The 23,862-nt window shown below is 40.1% G+C and overlaps 2 protein-coding genes across 2 annotated transcripts in view; one reads left to right on the top strand and one right to left on the bottom strand.

Annotated features, from left to right (window-relative positions):
- The window catches only part of CLTA (clathrin light chain A), a 15,392-nt gene extending 8,669 nt beyond the window's left edge, over positions 1–6,723 (top strand). The window contains exons 3-5 of the mRNA XM_042831086.1: positions 1,360–1,477; positions 2,477–2,588; positions 6,292–6,723. Of these exons, the coding sequence (XP_042687020.1) occupies positions 1,360–1,477; positions 2,477–2,588; positions 6,292–6,463 (402 nt within the window). The 3' untranslated portion in view covers positions 6,464–6,723. The remainder of the gene's footprint in view (positions 1–1,359; positions 1,478–2,476; positions 2,589–6,291) is intronic.
- Positions 6,724–10,283: 3,560 nt separating this feature from the next.
- LOC122166947 (bifunctional UDP-N-acetylglucosamine 2-epimerase/N-acetylmannosamine kinase-like) lies at positions 10,284–21,778 on the bottom strand (the record flags this gene model as incomplete). Its single annotated transcript, XM_042831084.1, has 6 exons — positions 10,284–12,518; positions 13,817–13,933; positions 14,596–14,778; positions 15,492–15,713; positions 18,293–18,422; positions 21,510–21,778. Coding segments are annotated over 6 exons (1,157 nt in total), but the record flags the coding sequence as incomplete, so codon positions are not given.
- Positions 21,779–23,862: the final 2,084 nt, after the last annotated feature.

Raw genomic sequence — 23,862 nt, 5'->3', positions numbered from 1 at the left:
CTATGGTTCTATGGTTCTATGGTTCTATGGTTCTATGGTTCTATGGTATGATTTAGCATATACTTGATACAGGCTAATAAACCAAATGGAACATGTTCTGATTATCTACTTCGGAGTCAAGTTGCTTACTCTTTAATGATAACTCATGTCGTCTTATCAAAATTGGTCTTACAAGGAACAAATTGACTGAAAATATATTTGTTAGTGATGTAAAGTTGCATGACATTAAATTACTGGCATGTGGCTCATTCACATTATGAAAGCGTGTTTGTTGTATTACAGACAATGTTTTGTGTGTGTCAGGGAGAAACAGAGCATGCTCATACAATTGTTGTGGTATAGCTGAATTTAATACCTGTTTTGCTAAGGCATTGCTGATTGTTGAGAGAGTTCTTTGGAGAGCCCTGTTTAGATAAATACTTAAAAGGGAGCAACATATAAGCTACTTTTCCACAGACATTAGTGAACACTGAGATGGACAGAAACAAATTGCTTTCACTGCTATTGTTTTTATATCCTCACTCTTGCTGTGAGGTTCTTGGGAAAACTGCTTGTTATTGGTTTTCAGTTATACAATAAAAGGCAAATGAAATACCTTGATTGTTTATGATTCCAATAGCTGCTTTGTTTGATAGAGCTTCCACTTGATGAGGTATTTAGTCTGTTAAGGGCATAGTGAATCACTGGAAAGGGTTGGACGTGGAGAATGCTCTGTGGCAATGCACTTGTCTTTGAAAGTCTAATGTATTAATAACCCTGTGCACTGCAAGTCTTTGAAACGTTGTATGATAAACTGCAAGTGCTAGCATACCTTTTAAAATTTAAGCAAAAAAAAAAAAAAGCATCTTGTGTTCTAAGCAGCTTACAGTAGTCCCAATTCTGTAATACCTCTAACCGATGTTAGAAGCCAACTTCTGTTGAGGCTTGCAAATTTCTCTGAAGCAGACAAATGCAAATTATAGAGAATACTTCAATCTCCTGTGCACAAAAAAAAAAACCCTCCAAAAATATACTTTTGTTGCAAATATTTAATGTGATATTAGCTGGGGGGTTTGTAGGCCTACAGCTGAGATTCTGTGAATGGTCTTATTCTTTCTTTGGTCTTAGACCTCTGACACAGTTTGAATTCCCGGTTAGCTTGAATTTGTTTGATCCCCAGTTGCTAGAGGCAACTTTCATATTAGTTTACATCAATTGTGCTGCCCTTTATAGCCAGAGATTTTTCATCATGTGGTATGAATGTGGTATAGCATCAGAAGAATATCACATGCTCAGTTCAAATCTCTACTTTTTGTAGCTTGCAGGTATTTACTGAAATGTACAGTTTTAATGTTTAAATGACATTTCTTTCTCCCCAAGGAAAGCAATGGTCCAACAGACTGCTATGCTGCCATATCACAAGTAGATCGACTGCAGTCAGAACCAGAGAGCATTCGTAAGTGGAGAGAGGAGCAAAAGGAGCGCCTTGAGCAGCTTGGTAAGGAGACTGTTTGTTGTAGTGGTATTCTTGGTTGAAACTCAGAAGTGGCAGTTTCTTAAGCAGGAGAGCTTTTCAAACAATGGCCTCTAGCTTTCTGGAGTTCAACTTGCTGCTTGAGCAGCCAGCCTACAGGGTAAAACTTCTAGTAAGCAAACTTTTAATATTGGTGTAGGAGTTAGGAAGCAAGTGGTTCTCTGAACTTTCTTCCTACACTACTGAAGTGGCCTGTTTAACTTACGAGTGAGTTCCTCAGTTCTGTAGCAGAAAATGAACAGCTTTTATCAGCAGAAAAGAATGAGTAGATACAACTGCCAGCACTTTTCTTCAAGGAAGGAGATTGCTCATTTTAAGATTGCTGAGGCCACTTGTCGTTTTGTCATAGTGAAATTAAATAACCAAGTAGTAACTAAATTCAGCTATCAAAGGCAGCCACACCTACCTGTGGACAACTCTAAACTGGTGTACTTTCCAGTTTCACTAACGAGGAGGCCTTACTTTGAGACCATTAGGACAGCCTTCTGAACATATGATTCCAGACAGAGCTGAGTCTGTTGTTCCTCTTTTATGCTAGTTACAACAGATGAGCTTATCCTGAACTGTGAGTTGGGTGTAAAGGCAGACTGAGTATCACATTCCCTTAATTTGTCTAATGTAGAGAGTTTACTGAGCTTTATTCTAGAACAGCCGTAGCAAAGTGGCAGTGTTTTAGAATGGTTTGCAGGCTAGCAGACTGACTGTATTATAATTAGTCTACATATGCTTAGACTAAATTGAACTAGACTGTCTCAGTGCTGTACAGGGACATTCTGTTTAGCTAATCTTCTGAATGTTGAGGGCATTAGAGTTCTCATGGCCTAAATCAGAGAACCTCATAAACCATATTTGAGTGGATTAAGTAATAATTTGCACTAGAGTACACCCTGAACTATCAGTTGAAATGTTAATGAAATCCGATTGGAATAAACATGACTGATAAATCAATTCTTGAATCTTTAGATGCTAACTCAAGAAAACAGGAAGCAGAATGGAAGGAGAAAGCCATAAAGGAGTTGGAGGAGTGGTATGCCAGACAAGATGAAAAGCTCCAGAAAACAAAAGCTAGCAACAGGTAAGATTTCTCCAGCCATCTGAAGAGCTATATTGCTGGCTGTGGAAGTAATTAGGCAAAGGAGAGAAGAGTAGGATGTTTACTATATCCTAAGTCGCTAGTCCTTCAGCCCCCTAACTATCCTGTTAAGAGATGAGTGTCCAGTTGTACACTAGTCTGAGTTTCTTTAGAGGCTAGCTTAAATGTCCAAATGGGAACACTGAAATAACAAGCCATTCCAGAAGCTTTCTTTAATACAAAGCTTGAATTTGGACAGAACTGTTCAGTCTGCTCACTTCTCTGTATGTACCTAGCTGCACAGCTCTTCAGTGGCTAATTACCTTGCAGCTAGCAGTCTTACTTGCCAGCTCTCAGAAACTTGGAAGTGGTCTCCTAGTTACTCCAAAGCAGATTATTTCATTAGATATCTTAAAACCTTTGGCTGCTTCTTGTGGAAGTTTATGAGAAATAAGCAGAGTTCTGTGAGTGACTATTTAACTCATTAAATTCATCATGTTTGAATTGGCTCTTATGGGCTGTGGAGCAGAAACAAGTGACCTAGGCACAATCTAGTAAATTCTTACATTTCCTTATGAGTTCCATGCAGAACTTTGACTTCTGGCTACATAAAGGTAAATATGATAATGCTGACTTAATAACGCTTAGGACTTCACTTCTGACCTAAGTCTGCCAGTGTCATTTTCTTCAGGTAATCATTGGGGCTGCTTTAAACTTTGGGAATCTGTAGACTTCAAATTGAAATGATTTTTGAAATGCCATTTTTCCTATCTGAAGAGCTGGTTTATCATAAGTAGTCTTAAGTAGACTTTACTTACTGAATGACAAAAGGAGACTTTATACTTCCTACAGAACTATGGATTTGACGCTTTCATTCCCTCAGACACAGTCTTTCTGTTGGGCTGAAAACAAGATAGCTGTTACAAGCGGTGGCAAGAGCTTATTACCTCTTTAACTTTGTCTTGGCCAGTGGTTTGAGATCAGGGTGTGCATTCTGGAGTAAGGTCAATTTAAAAAGAGCTGTTGTCAGAAAAGTCAAGTGTTTATCTGAGGGGATGTTCAGCATTCTCACCAACCTGGTGAGATCTCTCTACTTCAAGTAGTCTCTGGTATCTGGAGATGATGTCATGCCAACACTGGGACTAGCCCTAAACTAGGTAGTCCTAATTTTCTATGATAGGAGAGTTTTTGTGTTCCCCCTTGAGTTAGCAGCTTAATTGGTATGTTCTGTGTGGCAGCTGCTTCCCTGTTTCAGTGAGTGTAGGTGATACTAGTTAAACTTGCTTTTTAAAACTGCCTTCGGTTGTGTTCTGTACTTCTCATCTTTATCTCTTTTCTCCTGCCTGCTTGCCTGCCTGTTGGACTATTTGCTACCTAGGGTGGCAGATGAAGGTTTCTACAAACAGCCCTTCGCTGACGTGATTGGTTATGTGTATGTTGCTTAACTACTAATTCTGTTTGCTAGTCAGCTAGGTAAATGAGGAGGGTCTGAAATAGTGCTGAATGTCTGAAGATGTCTTCTGCCAAATATTTCAGCCAGTATAATAGTAGAATAATAATAATAAAAAAAGTAGAATAGTAGCCTGTTTTTTGTCCTGACTCTGATCTGCAGCATTAAGTGCTGTTTTCCTGTGATGATCATACCCAGCACACTTAAATTATGTAGAATACATGCCACTGGAATTTTGTCAGTGATTCAGTACCCTGTAATACATTGGGCTTCAGTTTACTGATCTTCCAGGCCAATACAACAAGGTGCTTTGATGCATGTATGGGTTACAGTCAGATGGAGTCTCATGTGGGTGCTGTGTTTAGTTCCAATCACTTCCATGGTGAAGTATAAAGTGTAACAGCATGTTTTGTCATAGGCACTGTGTTCCTGGTCTGTTCCATTTGACTAAATAATCAGAAAAAGATTAAAATGAGGTTCACATATAGTGCAAGGGGAAGAAGTTGCATGCTTAAATCAGAGGAGAAGAGGTGCCTATAGAATTTAGGATGCTATTAGAGAACATGTGGAAAAAACAAGATGATGGTACTAGAAAGCTAGTAACTGCTGGTGAAAGAGCACATATGTGCAGATGTATTGCCAGCCTCACAGATCAGTGAGAAGACAGCCAGGATTTTCAAGCCCCAGTAATTATGCTAGTTTCTGTGGGGCAAAAGGGTTGCAAGGTTCATTGGCTTGTTCATGTATTTTAATTTCTTCCCTTAATTTGTAGACTTGAATTGAAAGATGGCCATGTCACAGATTCTAAGGTGACACCTTTAGAAGGTGTACTGGTGAACCATGGTTTGTCTTTGAGTGCATTTATACTGAAGGTCAAGTGTGGAATTCATTACCTAACTGTAGATGGATGTAAAGCAAGACTTGTGAAATGATGGATTTACAGGTGGTGTTTGACTTTGTTCTGAAGTTTCCTGGAGTTAACTTAGATTTTTTCCAATAAAATCCTTCTTTTCCTGTAGCAAATGTGCAGTGCAAGTGCTGCAGAATAAAATTGGCAGCATGCTTCCTGAATGTAGGCCAAACTGCTAGTGCATGTTGAGCCAGCTGACCATCTGCATTAAACTCATTCTCATTTTCTATATCTGACTTAAACTTTCTCTCGTTTCTTTTCTTCTCTTCACCTTTAAGCACAAACATAAATCATCCTTGCTACAGCCTAGAACAGTTAAGTAAAAAACCTTCACTGCCCGTTAAAAGTGTCATGTCACATAAAGTAGCAGTGTTGTAGTGATCCTTGTCTTCAGTGGTGTCTGTAACCTTATCATCCCTGTGAACAGTGCTGAACCCTCATGGGGGAGTCATCCTCACTGCTTTTTCTGTACTGCTTGTTGGAGTAGATGGATTTGGTTTGATCTCTCAATGCTTACTGCTCTTTTACTCAGGCAGCTACCAGGGCCCCAGAGTTCCAGTAAATGATACTGGATTGTTACACGTGCATTGAAGCAATGCTGTTGGTAGCACAGAAATGCCAAAAGGATACTGCTGGGAAGCCCCTGGTGCTAACCTGTACATATTGTATAAAGCTTCCTTAGAGTATCCTTAGGGTAAGAAGAGGGGAAACATGTTTATCCTGCTAGCTGACTTTAGATGAGTCATCCTATCTGCCAAGATGTGCTTTAGACTACAGCACCCACAGGCATGGAATTCATTACTTATGTTCCTTGTGATTAATGCTGCTTCCATACAGCATTGGGAAACATCGGCAGATAGTTTTATGATGGCCTGAAGGCCTTGGGACTGATTTAAATCCTCAAATGGAATCTATTCTAAGACATGCTTGCAGGGAACTGTAAATTTCTGGTTGGCAAGTGTCCAAAGCAAGCCATCAAGTGACAGAAGCTTAAATATTTAAGACCTGGGCATTTTTCCATAAATAAAATGTCTGCACAGGAGTACCTTACCTTCTGGGAGTTTGGTGACTCCTGTAGGCAAAGACTCAGTGACTACTCTTAAAACCAAACACCTGTATTCCAACATTTTACACAGCAATCTTTTGCACTGCTTGTGCATAGCATACTACTGCAACCTATTTCCATCTCCAGGGCTGGGGCAGTGGGAGCTTAAGTAGCCATGATGTTCACAAGCAGCTGTCAGGTCACATTTCTTATGAAACGTGCTGAAAGGAACTGCATCCTGTAAGTGGGAAGGAGTGCCTTATGTTGGGCATTAACACAAGGTCCATTGCATTGCTTTCAGGGCAGCTGAAGAAGCCTTTGTGAGTGATGCAGAAGACGTTTTTCCAGGCACTGAGTGGGAACGCGTGGCTCAGCTCTGTGACTTTAATCCCAAGTCTAGTAAGCAGGCTAAAGATGTGTCCCGCATGCGTTCAGTCCTCATCTCACTCAAGCAGGCTCCGCTGGTTCGCTGAAGAAAGGCACAATGGAAACACTACAAATGCAATATCTTAACCTTACTCAGAGAAGCTATGTTTGCTGTAATTGGATTAATTGTTTCTATGTTTTTGTTGGACCAAACATGATGTATCTAGAGCTGATCACTGTTTCATTGCATGTTCTTCCTCATGTCTTTGTTTTAAATGAGAGAACCTCCTGAACTGTAGTCTGTGCTATTTGCACTGAGAAGTCACTTCCAGCGTTACTGATATTAAAGATGTGTTAAACTGCAAAATGTGTTGACTCTGGATGAATTCAGAAGCTCTCCTGCACTCTTTTCACAGGGAGTGTTTAAATCAAATGTTTCTCTGTGCTAGTGAATGACTAGCCAGAAGTATCTCTAGTTTCTCAGAGGCTGTCCTGCTTGTCTCTCTGTAAGCTTCCTTAAAGCTCTTCAGAGCTTTAGTTAGAACTGCTTCCTTATCCAATTTATTACACAAGGCAGAAGCTTTGGGAAACTGGAGCACCAGGCCTGTTAAGGAGCTTATCTTAGTTCTGTTTGAACCAAGGACGCTACCTTGTTGATAGTTTTCTGCTAGGTGACAAACTCACTCCGGCTATAGGTTTTAGGTACAAAAAATACCACAAGGGCATTGAGTAGTTACAAACTCTGACATCCATCTGCTTGTTGGGATATCTGTTTTGCCATGTAATTATTCAATACCAGTTTCACATGCGGAGCCCTTTGGTGTGGAGGCTGCCTCAGATGCCAGCATTCAGATCAGATTCCAGCTTTGCTCTGGTTGATATAGTAGCTTAGCTAATGTGTAGGATTTCTTAATCTTGTGTGCATGAGCTGAAAGCCTAGCTTAGTTTGGGGAGGATTCCTTATGCAGACTAACATGGAGTACAGAGGAAGCTTTCTGTGTGCCAGTTTACATGCATTGTGCCCTGTCCTGGCACCGGGCGTTTCTAAAAAGAGCCTGACTGCATCTTCTTTATGCTGTCCCTCCAGCTATTCATACACACTGATAAAATCCCTGATAAGTGGGAACCTCCACTTCTCCGGACTTAACAGTCTCAGCACTGTAGGAGAGGTGCTCTAAGTTGTTTGTCACCTCAGTGCACCAATGTGTCTGTGTTTTCTCTTGCACTGAGGTGCCTGTAAGTAGTCAGTGTGTTGTAGTATACTCATACTGTACTCATGCTGTCTGAAAATTGTTTTTGTTACTTACGCCATATTCAACAGAGCAAAAAGGCAGTTAACTTTCTCTGGGTGAAACTAACTCCTTGTCTGTGCTTCAGAACAGACTCCTTTCTGGTGAGCATCTGCCACTGTTCTGTGACTTGGCATGACACTTTTGCACTGGGTCTAGCCTAGCTGACCAGACTCAGTCCTCTTCCCACCACTGTTTATTTCCGTAGCAGTAATGGGGCTGAAGAAAACTATCAATGGAATCTCAAAAAACATGGACAATTCCCATCTTTTAAACAAAATTCCAGCTGTATGCACACCAGCAGCATTGAGAGAAGCTGTAGACTTTACTGAATACATCCTGGAATATGACTGGCTTCATTTAGCCTGTGGTCAGGTGGCAGACAGACCATACTGGCCTGAAATGGTGATGAGCGTATGTAGAGCTGAAGGGGGGTGGTGTCAAGGCCACGAGTTCATTAGAGATAGGAACCTGAGTACTGCCCTGCATCTTTCTGCCTCTGAGAGGAACCTCTTAGCCAGTGGAACACAAGTGAAAGTTGCCATTAGGCATGAACCACTTTTTTTTTTTTTTTTTTTTTTGCGGCTGGTCAAGAAGAGAACACATAGTTTGCTGGCAAGTATTTGAGAAGGGACAAGGGATTGTCTGTTGGGGTTGACAAGAGGATTCATCTGGTGGTACCTGTCACATGGGCAAGCTTGTTCCTCTGCAGAGCAGTGATGCTGCAGCAGCATGTTGGCATTGGGTGTAGTCTGTGCAAGCCTGGGCAGTCTGCTGATCTTCATTGTGAAAGGTTCTCAATGGAGGCCTTTGTGCTGTGACCGGGTATGGGACAGTACGTTTAAATTAGGAGTTGTAGCAATGGTGGCCTGATTGTAAAAGCAAAGCCTGATTGTGTGGGGAGGTACTATCTCTTTTTAAACAAAAAAAAAAATGTGAGCTCTCAAACAAGATCCTCTTCAGCTAAAAGTTAAAGATTCATAATGATCTTTGGTTTGCTTACAGTACTGCTGATACCTGTATGGGACCAGGAGGAAGGCTGTGCACACAAAAGCTTCCCTCGGTTATGAGAGTAGCAGAAAATTGGCTGCATTACCCATGTCCTTGTTGCCTTGCTCATTCTGGAAAATGTAAACTTAGTATGATTTTACACCAAACTGGAGTGTACCATACAGTCAGTGTTTTGGGCATCATTCTGTTTCCAAAGAGCAAAGTATGTGTTTCGTGCTTTGTGTGAATTAGCTGATGGACCAACCCAAAAGTGCTACAGTTGCTTGTGCAAACTTAATCCATGGACTTTGGCTTTCTGTGTCTTCTTCAGAACCTCATGAGCATCTTTAGCTGTTTTTAAAACACTTACTTACATACTCATAGTGCGAGGTATCTGCTTTCAGCCTACAAAGCAAACACAGCTGGGTGCCAGACTAAAACACAGCTGTACTAAATGCATGACATTAGCAAGGACATTTCAGCTGCCAAAGCAAGGGTTTTAGTGTGCCTTTGATGAGCAATTTTCTGAAGTTACTTGGACTTCCCTGAGGGCTGTACAGTTCCAGCATTTTCCCCTCATTAATGCCTGTATACTCTCCACTGCATTTGAGAGAGGCACGGTAATCAGATTTCACTGAGGCAGGTGACTTTCACTGTGCAATATGATTTGTTTCTGCAATACACCGTTAACAATATTTCTACTGGTTCTGCATCCCAATTTTTGACCATTTAAATGGAAGGACCTCCAGAAGACTGTGGCATTTGTTGATTTTCACTCTCTGGACAGCAGATCAAAGACAGAATAATTACAGAATAACTACGCTTGTTGCTCAGGAGACTAAAAAGACATTCCAGACATTGTTGCAGTGCTGAGTAGCTATGCTGCTTGCAAAACATCAGCAGAGATCAGCAGGCAATCAGCAGTGGACTAGTTTTCCTACCAGATGGAGCAATGCAGCATGTGGACACACAGAAGTCTTGTAGTGATTACATTAATTGTAAGGTACAGCACTGAGCCTGCATCAGTTGAAATTACTTTCCAGCTTTTTGGCACTATGCAATTTCAGGTACTGCTAGTGCATGTTAATACTGATGATAAAAAATGCGTGTCCCAAGGGGTCTCCTGGAATGCTCCTCAGAGCCATATGCCATTCTGCTCAGAGAGTTGACTGTGGCATGCTTGGCAACCTTGTTAAAACTTCAGCACAGTTGTGATACCACGTGCACTTACAAGGCACATCGTAAAAACAGACTTCCATCTCCTCCAACAGGTGGCTTTAGCAGATGGTTCCAGTACAGTAACGGGAAGGCACGATTGTGTAAGTCTCACATTTCTTTACAGTCTGAAAATGCTGAAGATAGCTGGAAAAAGGAAATCCAGCTATTGCCTTTCTGCCCTCCCAGAAATGGATATAAAGGCCGCTTTGCTGTCAGTAGGGCTCATGACTTTCAAGGAGTGGGGTGCTTTAAAGTGCACAGGGTCAACATATACTAATCACACAGCATGGCACTGTAGATATTCTCCCCTGGCACTGGCTAGGACTAAGAGTAGTGTCCATGAAACCTTTGGTTCACAAAGAAGTGTCTGAGGTGTGACAGGATTCTGAACAGGGGAGGAAGAAATAACAGAAAAAGCAAACAAAAGTCACACTTTTAAATATGAACATCTTTTTAATTTTATAAACTGACAACTGTCTCAGGAAAACCAAGGACTTCTTCTGCACCACTTGCCCCTTTGCAGCTGGTTTTGTCCAGTTGCCAGAAAAAAACAACTTCAAAAACATTTTAATAATTGTTTTCTTAAAGAAAATAGACTTTTGCTTTATTTTATCAAATGTTTTGAAATGTTTAAACATCTTTCATATTTTGTCAGTGCCTGCCATCTCCCTTCAGCTGCTAAGGAGAAATTTTATCTGAGATGTCAAAAGGGAAACAGCATTGGGAAGTCTGGAGAGCAAAACCTGGTCCCACTTTTTATCAAACAGTCCTTGTGATGCTGGGGGGATGGAAAGGTCAAACGATAGGTATTCTCTCTGCTAGAACCTCAATACTATTATCCCCACCCTGAGCTGTTGTCACTGTAGATCAAAACAGACTCCTTGACCTTCTCATGGAGCTACTGCTCTAGTACTGAAGTTACTGAAGTTAGTCTAGTCTAGTCTAGTTAGTGAAGGGACCCATCAACTAAATCCAGGCACTAATGAAAAGGAACACATTAAGCCTGATGCAACTTAGCAAAGGTTAAGAGCCAGTATATCCTTACTATGGAGTAGATGATTCATTAAATGCCAGGATACAAGATTGTTTCTCTGGCTGCTGTCTTCTTTCTGGGATAGCTGACCACTTACATTGTCCTGTTTTTAAGTTTCTTCTTGTGTCAAGTAATTGTCAGTATTACAGTATCTTGAAAGCATGCCAAAAAGCAGATCAATAGAGACAGAACTATGTATCAAATAAAGACTTAAAGCTAAAGAAACCTGCCTTCCTTAAATGTACACAGTACACTGTGTGATCTTCGGCCTCTATGCAGGTCCCAGAAAAGCCCTCTCTCTCTCTCAGAATGTTTGCTGTAAAAATTTCCAGAGTGTCATATAAACTGTTTTTTAATAAGGCAAGCCTTTAAGGTTAGCTGCTCCAAGGCTAATAAATGTGAGGACGAGGCTCAGATTTAACTTTCCATCCTATGAGATGATGGTAAATGCAGGACATCACTGACACTTCACCTGCATCCCCAGCACTGCTGAGGAGATGCGCTAAGTCACTCTGCAGTGAATGAGATTTCTCAAAAGGCAGTCTTTATGCTTATATATACCATGTTACTGCCTGTCAGATAACTGGCCACTGAAGAATAAAGTCCCCTCTGCTAATTTGGGAGACAAAGTGGTAGACTAAGTCCCTCGAGAATACCCATTAAAATGAAATTCAACCTCAAAAATAAAAATACTTACTGCGGGCTGTAGCCAGAACACAAAGGTGAACACTGCTACACTTGTCAGTTTGTTTGGACTGCTCTTGCAGCCTGCAAGCTCACGAGACAACTGTCTTTCTCCTTCATATGCAAAGCTACTAAAATGGGACTCTGCCCTCTAATGGCGATGTAATAAATAACTGTATCCTCCAAGTCCTTCACAAACCACTTCTAAATAGAGCTTTGTTTGCGGAGGCACCTCCTGTTGTTTCCACTTACAGAAACTAACACCTGCTGTTGGTGATTGTATCCTATTTACTGTGTGGGTGGAAACCTGTAAATCGAAAAGCTGGTCACATTGTAGACTTCTCATTTCACAAAGGTGAAAAATGAGAACTGGATCCCCAAGTATTAGCTATAATTTGACACAATACACATATTCCCTACCTTACATCAAGATACGCTCATAAATAATTCAGCTACACTTTAAGCAACATCTGGGCTTTGAGGTGATTAAAATCAACAGAATTGCACAATAGTTCCTACGAATTTTGATGAAATTTAGAAAAACTACAAAAAGCTAATACCTCAATTAGGAAATGTCGAAGTAGTCACTAACTATTTAGAACATCATTACTCTGATTCTGTAGCTGCTCTGGTCAAAAAAAGATTTTGGGCAAAGTATTCCCTCCACCCATAAGGAATATGAATAGTTCATTTCTGTAATTCTTCCAGGCACCTAGTATATTCTACGGGTAGTATAATCCAGTACCAGGCTAGCAGCTCCAAGAAGAGCAGGGTCTGCTAGATTTGAGACCACCACATCCACAGTTTTAACAGATGACAGAGCCTGTCGATGTATCACATCTTTGACAGCATTAATATAGTGGCTGGCTAGAACTCCAGAAAGGATCACAAGGGAGGGGTTCATGGTGTGCAGAATGTTCACAACTCCAAGTCCTAATGCTGTACCAGCTGAAAAAAATAAATGAAATTACATGGAATACTCAAAGCAGTGCAAACACAATTTTTTGAAATAGATCTGACAGCAGCAAATAACTCAGTATTCAGAAGAGTGTTACAAGTTTTGAACTTATGTTATCAGACTGTATTAATCTTTCCTTTAAAAGGAAAAAAAGAAGTGCAGTAGTGCATTATTCAATAATATGGATGTGAAAGATCAAGCTGTGTATTACCACACTTGTACTCTAGAAGAAAACAGCAAAGCATTAAGCATTCTAACTTCTCAGTGCTACCAGGTTATGTATGAAGAAAGGCCAATGGCATCCTGGCTTCTATCAGAAATAGTGCAGCCAGTAAGTGATCGGCCCTCTGTACTCAGTCCTGGTGAGGCCATGGCTCAAGTACTGTGTTCAGTTTTGGGCTCCTCACTGCAAGAAAGACACTGAGGCCCTGGAGCACGTCCAGAGAAGGGTAACAAAGCTGTGAGGGGTCTGGAATACAGGTCTTATGGAAAGTGGCTGAGGAAGCTGGGATTGTTCAGTCTGGAGATGAGGAGGCTCAGGATTGACCTTATTGCTCTCTACAACTGCCTGAAGGAAGGTTGTGGTGACGTGGGGGTCAGCCTCTTCTCCCATGTAACTAGTAATAAGATGAGAGGGAATGGCCTCAAGTTCTTCCAGGCAAGATTCAGGTTGGATGTTAGGAAATACTTCTCCAAGAGAGCAGTCAGGAGCTGGAATGGGCTGCCCAAGGAGGTGGTGAAATCACTGTCCTGGAGGTGTTCAAGAAATGCTTAGATGTGGCACTGAGGGACTTGGTTTTGAGGGAAATATTGGTGATAGGTGGACGGTTGGACTGGATGATCTTAGAGATCTTTACCAACCTTGATCATGATTCTATGACTATATGTTTCAAGCTAGAAAAATAGTAAATTATCCCATGTAAAATGATAGGCAAATTGCCTCTGCTTGCTCAGACTAGACATTCACTTGCATACAGTAAGATGTCTTTTCCCAAATTCTTCAATATGAAGACCTTGAGACCTCACTTCTTTTTTTCATTTAAGACCAAACTGATCTTTTCAGGAACTTTTAATCTTATTTATTAGAACAGAAAATCTTCAATATACCTTCTGCTCACACTTCCTCCAACACTTGCGTTTAACATTTCATTACAGGTAGAAATTATACAGATAGAGGTCCTCAAATGTACATTGGAGTTGTGTTTGTAGTGTTAGAGTGCATTACCATATCTGTATCCCCACAAATCTAATCATGGGAGGGTTTTTCCACCTTTGGCTATCTTCTTACCTGTTCTGAGAATGCTTTCTGCCTTTGTGTTTCCAAGTTTAGCTGCTTGAATGAGATGTGCAGCACTAACAACCTCTTCATTCTTCATTGACATTCCTTCTACTAAAAGCAGATCCTCTGTTTGGAGGGGAGGAGAGAAAGCCAAGAGATAAAAACGGTGATGTGTTAACTTAAGAAATGGAATAAACAGCAATTAATTTTTCTATGTCTCTACTTACATTCTGAAGACTGAAATTTGAGCTATCGGCTCTGCTCTGAATTTAGTGATCACAGTTCAGAGAACTGCTTGTAGAAGGAGAGCATCAAATTCAAACAAAGTAATTCACTAATATGATTACCTGCACCAAAACCTTCATAAAATCAAATATAAATGTTATCAAACTCAGTCAACAGAGTGAGAAGCTGTTGCTGAAAGATGATGCCTGTGAAACTCAACTGCTCACAAAATGCCTGTGAAGTTGCAAAACCTACCACATCATTAAAAAGAAGAAACTGAACTCTGCTACATGTTTATTGCAATTTTGAAGCCAGAGGTTCTAAATATGGCATGACTGCATATTACCATATCTGAAAAAGAATTGTTTGGTACTAATACAGGCTGTTGCAGCTCCTCCACTGCCTATACACAAGACCTTCTAGCCAGTTGCCTGCATACCTGCTATTGTCTCCTCCTGGTGGCAGGTCTTTTTTTCAATGTCTCCTTTGAATTTTTTTTTTTTTTAAACTATACTGCAATTTAGGAATCATTTAAATGTTTTCAAAAATAAAACCATAGATACCGTCATGCAGTTTCTTAGCTTCTCTCTGTAATGCTATTCCAGAGGCATACGCTTCTATACATCCTTGGCTACCACATAGGCACTCTGGTCCATCTAAAGATACTACAATATGCCCAAGCTCAGCAGCACAGAAAGAACTGCCATGGATCAATTCATGTTGATGTATGATTCCACCTCCAATTCCTGCAAAGATACAAAACCAGCCAATAGTAAAAAAAAGTAAAATGCAGTCTTCAAACACCAATCTTATTTAAAATCTGTGGATGACACAGGACTACTGTAACAGATCTCTTAAGCTTGTGGATCATGCTTTTTTCCTCAAAGATGACACCAGAAGTGGCCTTAAATTTTTTTATTTTCAGAGGTTTTAATACTGTATTTCAACAGCTGTTTAGAATAACTAGTCATAAAGAATACTGTAAATGTTGTGGTAAATGGTCAAAAGGACTGTATGCTTAGGAAGAAAAGTCTACATCTGCACTTGAGATACTATCTGTCTTACTCAGTTTTCTTATCTAGCTATTCTACATATATACTCTGATCTTGTATTTCTGCAGACAGAAGAGAATTAATTAAGATGTAGATCTGAACAAACTAAAATTACTCCAGGTAAAATTGATCAAATTTTGCTTATTTCAAGAAAATGTCTTGTCAGCAACAGCATAATTTACATTTGTCAAGAAAGATGTACCATGCAAAGGGTATCATATCATTCACCTAAATAAAAGTACAAACATACAAACAAAGATATAGTGGCACAAGGATTTGTGGTTTAAGAAGTTAATATATCAGAGCCTTACAGGTGCTTATCAGGTGTTTATGCTTTTAAAACCAGATGAGCCTCTGAGTATTCTGGTGTTTCAACTTCACTTTTCACTGAACTATAACATACTCACCTGTACCAGTGATGAGTGTTACAAAATTTTCTATTCCTTTTCCATGACCAAATTTCCTTTCTGCTAGAGCAGCACAGTTTCCATCGTTGTCCACCCAGACTGGCAAGTGCAGAGCATCAGATATTGGGGTTCTGAGATCTACAGAGCTCCACTCCTGAATAAGTTTTGTGGAGTGAAGCACAATTCCTTCTCGAGGGTTTACCCGTCCACCTGTGGAAATACCTAAGTCCCAGAAGTACAGGAGAGAAAAAGCAGAACTAAGTCTCTTTAGGACCATAAGTAAAAATTAGTTTTTCTCTGTGCATTGAGAAGTATTATTTCTCCTATTAGTGTTGAAGCAAAGTGGTAAGGTAAAAAATTCCATGTATTATTGCCAGTGTTATTGCTACTATTGACATGTAAAGAGAATTGTTACCATTAACCAGTTTTCTCTAGCTGAAGAGGATTCTAAAGCTGATGGACTCTTTCAGGACCTCTGAGAAGCCACTCAATAATAGAGATATCTGGGTCTAGACACCACAGTTTGGATATTTTAGTCATCATTCTAGAGCAGACACTATGTAATTCTCTAGTTTATCTAAAGATAGTCAGAAAATCCTACCAAAAAAAAAAGCTTTCCATGCTAACTCAGCAAGAACTTGTTAAAACATGCCTTTACTTTTACCATTACCTATGATAACTAATCAGTAGTACTGACAGTGGCTCTAGGATCAAGTCTAGTCCTTCTAAGTATTTGCAGGACAGAAGAGATTATGATTTGACATTATGAGTTTACGATTTTTAGCCTTGAGGAAATAATGATAATTTAGCAAATTAGTTATTCCCATAGAAATTACAAAAGAAATCTTAATTTCAAATAACAGTCTGATTCAAACTGCAACACTGAATGAGACAAGTATCAGTTAGCAAAAACAAAATAACCAGGTAAGAAATGTATCTTATTCTGTAGCAAAATTTTTCCTTCAAGAGCAACCAAACAGTAACAGTCAGTCACTGAAAGTCAAAGAAAGTGGGCTGCCAAGTAAATAGGAATGTAATTCTGACACAATTAAACAAATAAAAGGAAAGCTTTTTCTTCACATAATAACACTGTATATTGGTTCTTGTAACACCATTATCCTAATTCACCTAGGCGATGATAAAAAGTTCTTAGACATTTGGGATACCTATTAATGCAGAGTTTGCGACCACTTCTACAAGAAGTGTGAGGCTTTCAAGACTGAGCATCTGGGCACAGTAAACTAGTCTGGGAGGTTAAGTCATGGGTACTATGCAACAGGTAGTCTGAAAGATGCAAAGTGCAAAACTGACACTTCTTACTGACTCTGTGCTTAACACTGTTTCAAAAATAATAAACTTTCAAAGTTCAGAATAACTTTGATATGCTAGACTGAAGGGATGTTATCTGGCTTGAGGAGTGGGTCTGTTAAACAAGGCCAAGTGTAAAGTTCTGCATCTGAGCTGGGGTAATCCCCAAGGTCAGTACAGACTGGGGGATGAATAGATCAAATCAGCCCTGTAGAGAAGGATTTGGGGGTGCTAATGGACGGAAGACACAACTGTATCCTGCCTGCATAAAGAAGTATGCCCAGCACATTGAAGGAGATTACTATCCCACTCTGCTTTGCTCCCATGAGACCTCTCACAGAGTAATGTCTCCAGTTCTCAGTCCCCAGCACAAGAAAAACATGCACCTGTTATATTGCATCCAGAGGAGGGCCACAAAAATGATCACAGAGAGCTGAAGAACATCTCCCATGAAGGCAGACTGAGAGAGTTGTGGTTGGAGAAAAGAAATGTTTGGAGAAGAGAAAAATTTGGAGAAAACACTTGGAGAAGACAAGACTTTCAATGTACATAGGTAACTTATAATAAAGACTGCAAGACTTTCTACCAGATCATACACTGACTGGAAAAAGGACAATGGTTTAAAACTGAACAACAAGAGACTTAAATTGAATGTAAGGAAGAAAAATTCCATGATGAGGGCGGTGAGACACTGGAACAGGTTCCCGAAAGAAGCAGTGGATGCCCCATCCCTGGGAATGTTCAAGGCCAGGTTGGGTAGGGTACTTTGGGCAATCCAAACTAGTGTGCAATATCCCTGCCTATGGATAGTTTTTAAGGGTCTCCCACAAATTAAACCATTCTATGACTCTACTACAGTGTAAGCAAAATGGAAATGAATTAAGAATGTTGCCTTTGTTTCTGTTAGCTGCAAAACTGATACAAGATTGTAGCCTTTTTGTTCTGCCCCAGTGTGACTGAGACTTCTACAGCACAACCAACCCTGGCCATAAAGAAAGGCTTACAGGTAACAAAGCAAACTGAGCTCAGCTGAGGTTGTTTCAAGACCTGTTTCAATACAAAGATTCTGCAGGGAATTTCACAATCCACTTCTGTGTACCATGGACTTCATATATGTTTAAGTCAGAGAACTTTTACAATGTGCCATTCAAATTCAGAAGTACAGAAACCATATAATAAGTACAAACAGCCATTTTATTTCAGTAACATGGGAGCCTTTACTGTAAGCTTAACTGTGCTAGAGGTTATGACTTGGGCACTGTTAAAACTCAGCAGATTACGTTCCTGGCTGTTACAGGCTAGAGCAATTTTAGTATTTATAGTCAGCTTCCTGTTTTCATAAAAAGTTAATTTTTTCAGATGTGGTAGGAATGAAGTGTAAGAGTTCAAAACACACAGGATCAGTTTGAAAGAAGTGCTTTACATTAGTCAGTAACATTTCGTTACACGTTGAACTCTCAGATGAAAAGACAGAAAAGTATTCACTAACTTACCCACTCCCAAAATTCTGCAGTTCAGATTTACTGCCTCCGATGCAGCTTCTACACACATCTTTAGAATCAGATCTAGTCTGTCTTCGTAAGTTTTAGGGTTGAGCTGGGTATACTTCTTAACTATTTCACCCTAGAAAATAAAAACCATAAACGTTCTCCACAGAAATTTACTTTCTAATGAAATTTCTCTTTAATTTCAATACAGGTCAACTTAAAAAGTGAAAGATACATATATATATATTTTTTTTTAATACATCTTTGGTGCTACAGAACAGATTGTCCTCTGATTCCTGAGGACTCTGGGGGACAAACTTGCAAGAGGAAGGCTTTAAATTCTGTACCTTAGGCCTTACATTCTGCTTCAATTTTCCCTAGCTGAAATAAAATACAGATGGAACATGTGAATTGGATAAGGAAATGTGCTGGAACTGTTGTTAGTAATAAACTGTGACACAGCAGTACTCTTCAGCTCAATTCTTAAGTATTAAGAAAATTAAAAATAAGTGCTAAAAAAAAAAAAAAAAAAAATCCACTGCACTTAAGAATGAGATGCTTCTAATCTGACTGCATGGAAATTTGAATGGTGTTGCTAGCAGTAGCTAGCATCTTGTTGCTATACCAGCCAGAGAGAAGTGCTTCAAATTTTAACATACAACTTACTATCTTTTCAGAAATAACCTTTCTTCTAAGTGGTTATGACTCTGAGTCACTGGAAATATTTCTGGAGTACATCTACTGTGACATCTGATGTATGTGGGAGGGAGGATGCAGGAGGAAGGGATTATTTTTAAAGCCTGTGAGTCATGTATTGGTAGTAAAAAAATTAATTACGCACATCTGAATCTGTGGTACAAAAGAACTAACCTTAATGTAATGATTATATTGCAGGACAAAGCTATGAATATGCAGAAGATGCTATTTTCTTTAGCAAAGTTGTTCTTTGTATTATATAGTGAGTACAAAAATATGCATAAGTGAACAGCAGTGTATTTGCACAACTAAGGAAAAAGGAATAACAAAGTCAGTCAGTCTATATGCCACACATCTCACATGTTCTTGCCAGAGGAACTAAGAAAATGCCAGAACTTTGATATTTTTGAGCATTACATTTCACTCCATCAGCACCAGCAATGGTGCTTTCTGTTGTTATTTTAAATGTTATGTTTAGTTTCCTCTTCTGGTTTGGAGGGGAAGGCAAAACAGAGGAAGTTATTTGTAAGACAAAGCCACAGCAAACCTCCAAAGACAGCATCTTTCAAAAGGAGCACTTCCTGAGTTCTTGAAAACTACTATTTTCTTCCTGGAAACCTCACCTTCATCTCTGCCACTTGCTGTTAAATGCTTAAAACTGTGGTGTAAATTTTATTATGAAGCATTTATCTTTTGCTCTGATGTGCTAACATTTTAACTTTCATAAATGCCACCTCAAACTACACACTGCAGAACACACAGCATTTTTTCCAATTTAGTTACCTTCATCTTCGTGTTGGCAGAAATCGTGGCATTAGTTTGACTGATAAAAAAAATTATAATTGAAAATGTTTTCTTCCAGACCTTAGCTCCCACACATATTTTCAAGTGAAAGCAAACATTCTGAACAATAACAGGTCTATTTAAACAGTTCTTCCCATTTCTTCAGGGACAATGTTTTGTCCTCCTTTCTAACTATGTCTAACTGATTTAGATATCTGAAAGCACACAGTGCAACAGAAGGAGTAGTTCTCCAACACTACGGAGAATAAAAGCCAAAAACTTCATCACAAACTTTAATCAAATCCTTAAAGTGCTGCAGAATTCAGAATTTTTATTTTTCATTGTTACTTTGTTTTCTAAAGCAGAAAAACTGATGTTTAAATGAGTTAAAATTCTTAACTGTCTTCTCATTATCACCTTGATAATAATTGTTGCAAGAATTTTAACACCATAGCTAAATAATAATTACATCAATACTGCCCCTACCTTGAAGCTTCCAAGTTCAAGTAGATACTCTCTAATTCTGAAATTCTGATTCTGGGAAATCAGCTGATGATCATGGGCGTGTTTACTTGTTTCACTACAGGACACCTTCACAAGTGATCTGACACCAGACTGATACTGATGCCATTTTGGTAGCCTGTCTTTTTTTTTTAGGACTTCAGTTTTCATTACCTTTCACCAACTAATTATCTTCACCTTGTTGAGTTAGTTGGCAAGCACCCATGATATGCTGTCTGTAGGAAGCAAAACTATGCACACAATGGATCCTTATCCGTTCTATGGCACAGGCAAAGAAAAGGTTCTTACTGTGCCATGTTAGCAGACAAATGGGTAGGTGAAGTTCTAAGCATGGGTACCATTAACTCTCCATGCACACTCTAATTTCAAGCTGTAATTTCAAGCCTATTTCAAAAGTAGTTCCTACTATTTCTGTGATGAAGACATCATACTGTCCCAAACAACCTGTTCCAACTTTTGAATTTACAGCTAAGTTGGATAGTAAAAAATCCTTTAAAGTAATTTTCCACTCCGTAGTTTTAATCTGTTGCTATTTCTTCATACACATATTGGACTAATTTTTTCTCCTTACAGAAAAGGCTTCTACATATCTGAAGGCTTTTTTCTACAGTACTTTTCTCTGTATTAAACAACTCTAGTGTATTCAACTTTTCCCTGTTTTCCAGGCCCGTAATTAGTATTTTATTTTTTGCCTGCCTCTCTACAAGTGGTTTACATCTCTGTGGTGTTATGTCTTACACAGAATGCTTTTCCATGTATGGTTTGGTGCCGCTACTTATCATGATGCTGTGTAGGAAGATACTAAGATTTTTTGATTACTTACTACCTTTTCTTCTCCAGGTAGAAGAGATGCAAAACTCTGTGTCCTGTGACCACCCACCATCTCCTCTGAGTACACTGCTTTTATAAATACTGGCTGTTACTAAAAGTGGTTCTGTGCATCTGTTACATAGCTGTGTAAGTCAACAGGAAAGTAACGAGACAGGGTATGGAACCCTTCCCTCTTTGCTGACAAATGAAAAGCTGCATGGTGAACTCAGGCCAACAAATCAGAAACTTGCCCTGTACTTCTAAGATCATACGACTTTGTGCGGAAGGCATGCAACTAGGACCATACTGCTTCTTTCCTCAAGTCTTCTGCATCCTAAGCATATCTCCATTCTAGGAAAAGAACCACAAAGTCCCCAAAAGTTTGCAGAATAGCTAGAAGGATAGTATTTACCTTCATACTGACAATTGCTACTCGGAGATTTGTTCCACCTAAGTCCACAGCCAAAGCACTCTGTGTCTCTAGAATGTGGTCTATATCTTGAGAGATATTATCTTTGACAGGAGGAAAACAGAATTTCTTTTGCAATGGCTCTTTGAGGTCAATAGATTTAAGGAACTTCAAAATCCTTGGAACAGCATTACCATCACCATATATTTTTGAGCTATAATATGAAAAAAAACACAACAATTTAAAAGGAATTAACACTGCAATCTCCAAATCTTTTTAAATGACAGAAGGCTGTGACACTGTATTGTTACAAAATTATAGTATCACTATTATGATAACATTACACTTTTGACTACTCAAGTATATTGTGGTATGTGGTAGATAGAGTACAGTAGCTTGAAGATCACACACAACAACAGATTGTGCAAGCCTGACATTAGCTTCGTTTAGGAGTATGGAACATGGGATGGAAAAAACTGGAAAGTTTTTAACAAACAAAAAAAAAAAGAGCAAATAAGAGTTCAATTAAAGCCCCACAGAATAATCTAAAATTACAGATACTAAGAACTGAGTTTCTGAACATGCTACACACTCAGACAAGATATCACAAATATGACAAGTAGTAATAGTAATAAATGGTAGTAATAGTAATGGTATGTTCACAGAATCACAGAATCACAGGGGTTGGAAGAGACTTCAGAGGATTATCTAGTCCAACCCCGTGGTAAAACAGGTTCCCTACAGTAGGTACTATAAGAAAGTGTCCAGATGGGTTTCGAATATCTCTGGAGAAGAAGACTCCACAACTTCTTTGGGCAAACTGTTCCAGTGCTCTGTCACCACCATAGTAAATAAGTTCTTCCTTGCCTTTGAATAGAACTTCTGTGTTGCACTTTTTGTCCACTGTCTCTTGTCCTGTCATTGGGCACTACCAAAAAGAGCCTGTCCCCATCCATTTGACTCCCACATTTCAGATATTTATAAACAATGATGAGATCCCCTCTCAATCTTCTTTTCTTCAGCTTGAAGAGTCCAAGATCTCTCAGCCTTTCTTTAAGCAGGAGATCATAGAATCATAGAATCATAAGGCTGGAAACAACCTATAAAATCATCCAGTCCAACCATCTCCTCATCACTATTGCCACCACTAGCACTAAAACATATCACGCAGCACGTCATCCAGGCACCTCTTGAACACTGCCAGGGACGGTGACTCCACCACCTCTCTGCGCAGCCATTCCAGTGCCTGACCACCCTCTGAGAGAAGAAGTTCTTCCTTATGTCCAACCTAAACCTCCTCTGGTACAACTTGCAGCCGTTACCTCGTGTCCTGCTCGTTGCCTGGGAGAACAGGCCAAAACCCTCTTCACCACAGCCTCCCTTCAGGAAGTTGTACAGTGCAATGAGGTCTCCCCTGAGCCTCCTCCAGACTGAACAATCCCAGCTCCCTCAGCCGCTCCTCATAAGGTTTGTGCTCCAGACCCCTCACCAGTTTTGTTGCCCTTCTCTGGACACGTTCCAGGACTTCAACATCTTTCCTGTAGTGAAGAGCTCAAAACTGAACACAATACTCGAGGTGCGGCCTCACCAGTGCTGAGTACAGGGGATGATCACCTCCCTGCTCCTGCTGGCCACACTGTTTCTAATGCAGGCCAGGATGCCGTTGGCCCTCTTGGCCACCTGAGCACACTGTCGGCTCATGTTCAGCCGAGCGTCAACCAACAGCCCCAGGTCCTTCTCCTCTTCACAATCATCCAGCCACTCATCCCCCAAGCCTACAGTGCTGCATGGGGTTGTTGTGCCCAAAGTGCAGGACCTGGCACTTGGCCTTGTTGAACCTCATCCCGTTCACCTCAGCCCAGCAGTCCAGCCTGTCTAAATCCCTCTCTGAAGGGCCTCCCTACCCTCAGGCAGATCAACACCACCTCCCAGCTTGGTGTCATCTGCACACTTACTCAGTTTGTACACTCAATTCCCTCATCTAGGTCATCAATAAAGATATTAAGCAGGATGGGCCCCAGTACCGACCCCTGGGGGACACCACTTGAAACGGGTCGCCAGCTGGACTTCACTCCATTCACCACTGCCTGCTGGGCATGGCCCTCTAGCCAGTTCCTTACCCAAAGAAGTGTAAATCTGTTCAGACCACGGGCAGCCAGTTTCCCCAGAAGAAGCCTGTGAGGGACCGTGTCAAAGGCTTTGCTGAAGACTAGGAAGACTACATCAACAGCCCTTCCCTCATCTACCAGACTAGTCACCCAGTCGTAGAAAGTCAATCTGCTCGCTGTGGTCACGTCCCATTCAACCGTAACTCAAACTTGTTTTTTTTTTTTTTTTTTTTTTTTGTTTTTTTTTT

The sequence above is a fragment of the Centrocercus urophasianus genome, unplaced genomic scaffold (genome assembly GCF_019232065.1).
Source record: "Centrocercus urophasianus isolate 14NV4802_14NV808 unplaced genomic scaffold, USGS_Curo_1.0 seq_345, whole genome shotgun sequence".
NCBI lineage: Eukaryota > Metazoa > Chordata > Aves > Galliformes > Phasianidae > Centrocercus > Centrocercus urophasianus.
The sequence above is the reverse complement of the archived record's forward strand: the minus strand, read 5'-3'. Positions and strand labels throughout refer to the sequence as shown.